The 7,407-nt window shown below is 42.6% G+C and overlaps 2 protein-coding genes across 7 annotated transcripts in view; one reads left to right on the top strand and one right to left on the bottom strand.

The window, feature by feature from the left end:
* Nucleotides 1-1,446, top strand: part of LOC108250467 (H-2 class II histocompatibility antigen, E-S beta chain-like) — a 6,420-nt gene extending 4,974 nt beyond the window's left edge. The window contains 2 exon segments of the mRNA XM_037976766.1: nucleotides 122-282; nucleotides 1,031-1,446. Of these exon segments, the coding sequence (XP_037832694.1) occupies nucleotides 122-282; nucleotides 1,031-1,056 (187 nt within the window). The 3' untranslated portion in view covers nucleotides 1,057-1,446.
* A 3,208-nt stretch (nucleotides 1,447-4,654) lies between these two features.
* dlg4b (discs, large homolog 4b (Drosophila)) overlaps nucleotides 4,655-7,407 on the bottom strand; it is a 43,627-nt gene continuing 40,874 nt past the window's right edge. For 4 of the 6 annotated variants that reach the window (XM_017440349.3, XM_037976666.1, XM_037976667.1 and 1 more), the window contains one exon: nucleotides 4,655-7,258. In XM_017440349.3, the coding sequence (XP_017295838.2) occupies nucleotides 7,152-7,258 (107 nt within the window). In that variant the 3' untranslated portion in view covers nucleotides 4,655-7,151. The remainder of the gene's footprint in view (nucleotides 7,259-7,407) is intronic. The other 2 variants (XM_017440352.3, XM_025002559.2) reach the window with 1 other exon arrangement.

Below are 7,407 nucleotides of genomic sequence, written 5' to 3'. Positions count from 1 at the left end.
GTCTCTCCACCTGTCTGACTCTCCACCTGTCTGACTCTCCCCCTGTCTGACTCTCCACCTGTCTGTCTCTCCACCTGTCTGTCTCTCCACCTGTCTGTCTCTCCACCTGTCTGACTCTCCCCCTGTCTGTCTCTCCCCCTGTCTGACTCTCTACCTGTCTGTCCTCAGACCCGTCCATGCCGGAGTCAGAGAGAAACAAGCTCGCCATCGGCGCCTCGGGTCTGATCCTGGGTCTGGTTCTGTCTCTGGCCGGGTTCATCTACTACAAGAGGAAAGCTCGAGGTCAGACCCCCGACCCAAACCCTGAACCCAGTTAGAGTCCTTAACCGGTTCCAGTAGGAACCAGTTTATAGGTTATATCTTTGGTTCAGTTTGTTTTTAAAGTAAACCAGCTGCACTGTGCAAAAGTTTTAAATCACCCCTGGTTTCCAGGAAGGATCCATTAAAGACCCGACTGAGGACTGAATGTTGGAGCTAAAATCCTGTTTTCAGTCAAACTGCAGAACCAGAACCAGACTGAGTCTCTGTGACACAAAGAGTCTAAAGATCCAGTTCTGTGTTGACACAACTCTGGTTCATCCTCTGAGCTGTTTTCTGTCTGCATGAGGTCAAAGGTCAGAGTTCAAACATGCCTCTGAAGAGGTTCAGGAACAAAAACCAAACAGAGAAAAACTTCAGAAAGTCCGGAGAACTGAGGATCCAGAACCACTAACAGATCACAGAGAGTAAAGAACCGGATCAGGAGGTTTCAACAGAACTTTATTCTGACTGACGGGTGAGAACCGGGTTCAGACGGGTCCACTTCCTGTCTGTGGACCCATCAGAACCCGGCTTGATTTCTGAAAACTAGATTTGCTGTAAATATTAGATCAGTGTCTTCATCAGGTTCGAAATTGGAAAACATTTATTAAAATGATTGTTGGTGTTCAGAACCAGTTTAAAGCGGTTCAGACCAGTTTGAACCAGTTCAGACCAGTTCTAGGACATGTTTTCAGTTTTTGTACTCACTGCCTGTCCCTCTTTTTTCCAGGTCGTATTCTGGTTCCCACAAACTGAGGCAGGTCCAGGTTCTGGTCCTGGTTCTGGTCCTGGTTCTGCTGTAGCAGCTGCTGCTTCGACCTGCTTCCTGTTTCCTGAAGACCGATGATTCCCGTCTGGACCGGACTGTTCTGAATCTGAACCAGACCTCTGGCTGTCAGCAGGTCTGAACCTGATCAGAACCTGATCCAGAACCTTCACAGAGTTTGATGACTGCTGAGGGGTTCTGGATCAGGTTCTGATCTGGATCTGCTTCTTCTCTGTGTGAATTGAATTACTTCCTGTTTGAAATCAGTCACTTCCTGTCTGCGGTTTGATCCCATGTAACCAGTTTATTAATCATCAGCTCCTGTTTTACAGATTATTATTGGATGTTTTTAAATCTGAATAAACTGTCAGAAAACTCTGGTTTGTGTCGTCCTGTTTGTTTAACCTGGATCACCAGGTGTGGTTCTGCTTCAGGTCCAGGTCTGACAGATGGTTCTGAATCCTGATGAGGAAGAAAGAGAGGAAAGTTTTAAGAACAGTCACTTCTGGTCCATGAGGACTTAAAACTCTTCTTTGTATTCATCCTCTAATATCTCAGAAGGATCCTAATAAAAACAGCTTGTATTTAAAACTATTAAAGAATTTATGGTTTCCTTCTCAGTCTTTAAGGACATTTAAACACAAAATTAGTTGAATTTAAAGGAAAACCTGAAAGTATTTCCTCTAAAATTTGTGATTAACTTGAGTTAAGATAAAGTAAAAAAAATTTAGGTGCAAGCTTCTGAATTTAAAAAGAGAAATTGAACCAAACTGAACAGGATTAGAGTTTCTTTAATGAATCTGATCTATTTATTGGTTCTGAGTTCATGTTTGAATCCCTGAAACAAATTCAGGAAACACAGTGATGAACACATGAATTCCCTCTAACGACAATGTCATCGCTGTAAGACGAGGTTTAAACACAGAGATGACCTTTGACCTTATAGAGAAGGATCATCAGTCCAGCTGTGCAGTTTGACATTTCTACGTTACACATTTACTAAGTTATACAATGAATAATAATCTGTCCACAGACATAAAGCAGCTTTATAAAAAACTACAGAAGGTTCTTTAAGGAGGAACACTGCCACCTACAGGCTGGAGTTCTACCACCACAGGAACACACTGATGACAGGATTAATGTGGATTTAATTAGTTTTATCTAAAATGAGAGGGGTAATCAGGGTTAATGACTTCCAGTTGTTATTTTTAATGAGTGTTATGACCCAGAACTTAGTGTAACAGTGTTAAAGTTGTAGATTCATGTATCAGTGTAATGGGGAAACGTTGCTCCCTCTCTGGTTGGTTATATGCTGCTGGCTCCGGTAATCAGTGGCTGTCTCTGAAAGCTGCACGAGAAGTGAGATGTAATTTGTTAGCAATACGTAAAACATTTGTATGAACTTTCACACATGGAGTGTAATGAATGTTTACTGGAAGTGTGGCAGAAACCAGCCTTTGTTCTTTGTTTAATATTGTAAAACACTCTGTATGCTAAAGCTAAATGCTAACATGTCTCTCTGTGTGAAGCTGAGCTGATTGTACCGATCAGAACCCGTCATGTTCTCATGCAGGAAATAAAATACCTGATCACCTAAAAACTCCTTGTCTTCCTTAAAACATCAACACAACTCAGAGTCGAGGGTTATTTGGGCCGGCCTGTAACAATGGAGTGAAGCAGAACCTGGTTTCATGAGGGCACAGATAACAGACAGAAGCTACGACTCAGGAAAGTAAAAAGTGATTTATTTACAGGATCTGCTGTGGAGGAAGATGACCAGGTGAGTTTAAATTATTCTGTTTGACAAACTAAGAGTTCAGTTCTTCCTGGCTCCTTCTTGTTGAACAGATATGAGAGGAGGGTGATGATGGCAGTCCAGGCTGTAGTGATGATGATGATGATGATGATGATGATGATGATGATGATGATGAATCATTGGAGAGGGACAGGTTGGAAACAGCATGAAAGGTTGAACCAGAACAATCAGTTTGTTATTTGCAGGTTTGGGACAGCTTGATCCAGACACTCAAGTAGTGATGTGTCCTTCTGTGTCGAGTAATCCAGGAGGATTTCTGTGGAGAGGGTATCGAGGCGTGTATTGATGACATGTAGTGATGTTCGAGGCCTCATTAGCGGACCGTACCACGTGACCGATTCAGGAACTGGCTCGTTTGTATGCTCGAGATTCAGAATATAAAAAAGGGGCAGGAAGACACTGAAGATTCTCCCATACAACATTTTGTTGGGTGGAACTGTATTTTGTGCCCAGTACAGTGGAGAAGCTGTTGTTTTTGAGCACAAACTAATAAATGTGTCCCCAGTATCATAAGCAATGTTTCAAAGTCACATAAAAACTCTAAACTATTTTTCCCCAATGCACTTCCCTTTTAGACCATCATCATAAAGACAGATTAAGATCATTTGCACATCAAATTTAGACTATTTGAGGTCTTCAAACATGACTTTCTTTTTTCTTTCATTGAATTTAAAGATTCAAAAACCAGTCATGTCATTATAATCTCTCTACCTGTTTTACATTTATAGTCCACTTGATGGCGCAGTAGAGCAAATGAAGCACCATGGTGCATCGGATCATGTTTGATGGAAACCTCAGAGCATCATAAAGCTTCATCTCACATCACTACACTGAAGTGGATTGTCTCTAACAAACAGAGAAATGCACTCAATGATTGTGAGGGAGACATGAAGAACAAAGGTTAGTTTCAGATGAATTTACCTGAACTTCAAGGAGTGACTCTCGAGCCGTGGGTTGATATCAGAGGTATAAAATGTTCCAGTGAAGACTTCAGCTCCACCTTAAATGCAGGAGATAATCAGCTGTCATGGAGAACAGCTGAAACCAACGGGCCCTGCCTGTTGATAAATAAGGTGGTTATTTAAAGACAGAACACTGAATACAAGTGGGTTGATTTTTTTGTTAGTCGGTTGTTGTGAGCTTCCACTTCCTGTTTTGACCCTTGTGTTCCAGGTTTGACCTGAATTATGTCAGACCTGGCAACCCGCAGGGTCATGTGACTGCAGGGGACGTTCTCCAGGGGGAGTTTGGAGACAGAGAGACGAGTTTGAGAGTTTCTAGCCAGTCCTGCTATTTCTGTTGCTGAAATTCATATTTCCTTTATTGTTTAATAAAGAACAGTGTTGTTGTGTTGATTTTATTTTCATGGTTACTGAAACGAGTTGGACCCGGAGGAAAAGTTAACAAGTTTTCTTCTACTACGATACGAGAGCTTCTCCACCTGAGAGTTTAATAGCACTTGTATTTGTTTAGTAACACTCGTATTTCTCTGCTCTGTTTTAGTCTTTGTCATCTGATCTGAAATCAGATTTCTGGACCTTCAGCAGCACCTTCACCTTTGAGGTAATCCAAGGTTTTTTGTTTTCTGGACCCTTTGGTCCACAGTGTCTGTGCAGTATGTTTATGTAGGATAATACAAGTCAGTACCTTCCTGTAAGTCCAGATGTTCAGATCCAGTCCAGTCTGGAGTCCTGAAACACTGCTGCAGCTGAATCAGGCTTCCTTCAGGCTTGGGTTTAACAGTCTTATCTCTGGACTGGTCTTCTGTCTGAGGGGGTGTAAACAGAGATGAGGAGCAGTGAGAGATGGTCCAACAAGCCCGGATGTTGGAGGAAGACTGTTCTGGAGGTCTTCTTCAGGTTAGAGTAGATGTGGTCTAAAATATTCTCTCCCCTAGTGGGACAATGTACAAACTGCAGAAATCTAGAGATCACAGACTTAAAGCAGGCTTTACTGAAGAGCTCATCCACAACGAGAGCTCCTTCAGCCTGAAGGCTGCCCTGAAGATGTCCCGAAGGCTTCTGGAGATGACATCATTCAGGAGAGAGAGGGCTGTGCTAGCGTTAGCATCTGGGGGGTACACTGCTGTAAAATCTACCTGGACAGGTACAAGAGTCCACACACTGTGGTCAGAACCTCCAGATCAGCAGCAGACGGTGTTGATACCTCTGCTGTTCATCCACGACTCTTCATTCCACTAATCTGCAGGTCAGGTTTAATAAAGGGATGATCTGAACATTCAGCAAAACAAAACAAGATAAAACATCGAATCAGGGAGCTGCATACGTCTGTACCGCCATCTTGGTTAATAAGACAATCAGGAGAAATAATCACTTACATATAAATGATGTAGTTTAATGTTGTGTAATTGTAGTCTTTTATTTAATCATTTATTTGTAAACAAAAGAACAAGACCATCAGATTTTCTTCAAGTTTCACTGAATTTAAAACAAACCAGCGTTGATGTTTCTAAACAGCTGGAGACGTGATGGAACGTGGAACAGGTGCCTCCTCCTACAGAAGATGAAGTCAGGTGACTCCTCTGAGTGAACAGGTCAGCGATGAGGAAACATCATATAATCTGAATTTCCTACAATAATCATCAGAATTTTTCAACCTAAAGACCCAACAGAACCAGCAGCTACATCTGATCTCCAAGCAGTCCCAGCGGACCCTACAGGCAGGATCCAGGTGTACTGGCCCCGCCCACATTATATCCAAGCGTGTTCTGTGAAGTCAACCCCAGCAGGTTTGGACCACATTTCTTCTGCTCTGCCTCATGAAGTAAGGAATCATGGGTACTGTAGTCCAGTGAAGACCCACAGCCAGGTTCTGTGATGAACTCCTGGAGTTCTTCAGTTCTGTAGATACCTGTGAGTGATGACAGCCTGATTGCTCTTCACTGACTCTCACGGCCCCGCCCAGGTGCTTGTGGAGCATTCATCATCTGACATGGCGGCAGCCACGCCCAGTTTCAAGGGTAAACCAAAAATAAAAAAACATCATAAAGATAATTCTCTTATATGTCAGGAGAGAAACCTGACTGGCACCCCAAAATCCTTGATTCCACATAACTGTCACACTGTAAACTGGGAACTCTGGGTAATGTGGTCCACAGAGGGACAGGGGGATTGTGGGTCATGTAGTTCAGCAGAAAGTTGTTAGGATTTAAGACAAGGAGGATTATGGGTCATGTAGTTCAAACAGAAGAATGTTAGGAAGGTGTTGTCATAGAAATGTTTTACTACTGGACCAAATGTCCCCTTTGTCTCATTGCTGGGACTTTAAGTCAGCAGGAACCATTTCAAAGAAACTGCCATGTTGTACCTTTAGAACCAGAGTTTGAGCTCTAAGGATGTCTGACTTTAGGCCCCGCCTACTCCTCCCTGCACACAATGATGTCGTCACATGACCTTTCTTTGAAGCATGAAATAACTGATTAAAGTTAAATGTGTTAAAAAATTATTATTTGAAGAAACAGCAGCAAAGTAAAATCTACAGGAATCAACAAGAGTCAAAAATTGAAAAAATGATCTGAGGTCTGTTTTTATTTTGTAACAAGGGCAATGTCCCATTGGTTTAAATAAAGGGGGCGGGACTTAAAACCTGAACCTGAACCAATCAACAGGAAGGATGGTCCAGTTCTCATGTTTCCTTTTTCTTTACAGTCTGTGGAGTAACAACCAAACAGGAAAGGATGGTGGAGGTTGTAGTCCAAAGAGAAGAGGTTTGTGGGTGTTGTAGTCCACTGGTTGTTTGACACTTTAAGCCCTGATTAGACTGTGTGTTTGAGCCCCATCATTTTATTTACAGTCACACAAGTCTTTATATACACTACACACAAACACACACACTCTCTCTCTCTCTCTCTCTCTCTCTCTCTCTCTCACACACACACACGCACTTCATTTTACATCACATTAATAAATAAGTAATTAGTTAAATCATTAAATAAATGTTAATATAAATACTTTGATACCAACTGAAGTCTACAGTGTCTGATTTGTTATTTACTGATAATACAGGATCATTCAGTCAACACCTGAATCTCTCAGCCAATCACGTGTCTCTCTCCAGCAGAGGAACAGGCAGGGCTGTGACTGGTTGCCATGGTTACAGCATCTATGTTTGAGTTTGCTCATCATCCTCGTGTGAAAACAAAACAAAATTAACAAACGTCTGATTTGTGTCAACCAGAGGAGGAGGAGGCAGAGGTGGTGCTGATGGTGGTTACCATGGAAACACTTCCCACCACCTGGCAGCAGCCAATCAGAGTCTGTCCCTCGCAGGAACCCAGATGTAAGGACCACTCTGCTCCTCGATGACGATCTTCACCTGGTGGTAAACCTCCTCAAAGCCGTCGCCTTGAACGATGGCTAAAAACACAGAGAGAGACGACTGTCAGCATCAACCTGAGAGGCTCCTGATGTCAGGTGAGTTTCACCTGCGAGACACTCGGTTTATACAGTCAGGTGAGTTTCACCTGCGAGACACTCGGTTTATACAGTCAGGTGAGTTTCACCTG

The sequence above is a fragment of the Kryptolebias marmoratus genome, linkage group LG7 (genome assembly GCF_001649575.2).
Source record: "Kryptolebias marmoratus isolate JLee-2015 linkage group LG7, ASM164957v2, whole genome shotgun sequence".
Taxonomy (NCBI): domain Eukaryota; kingdom Metazoa; phylum Chordata; class Actinopteri; order Cyprinodontiformes; family Rivulidae; genus Kryptolebias; species Kryptolebias marmoratus.
The sequence above is the reverse complement of the archived record's forward strand: the minus strand, read 5'-3'. Positions and strand labels throughout refer to the sequence as shown.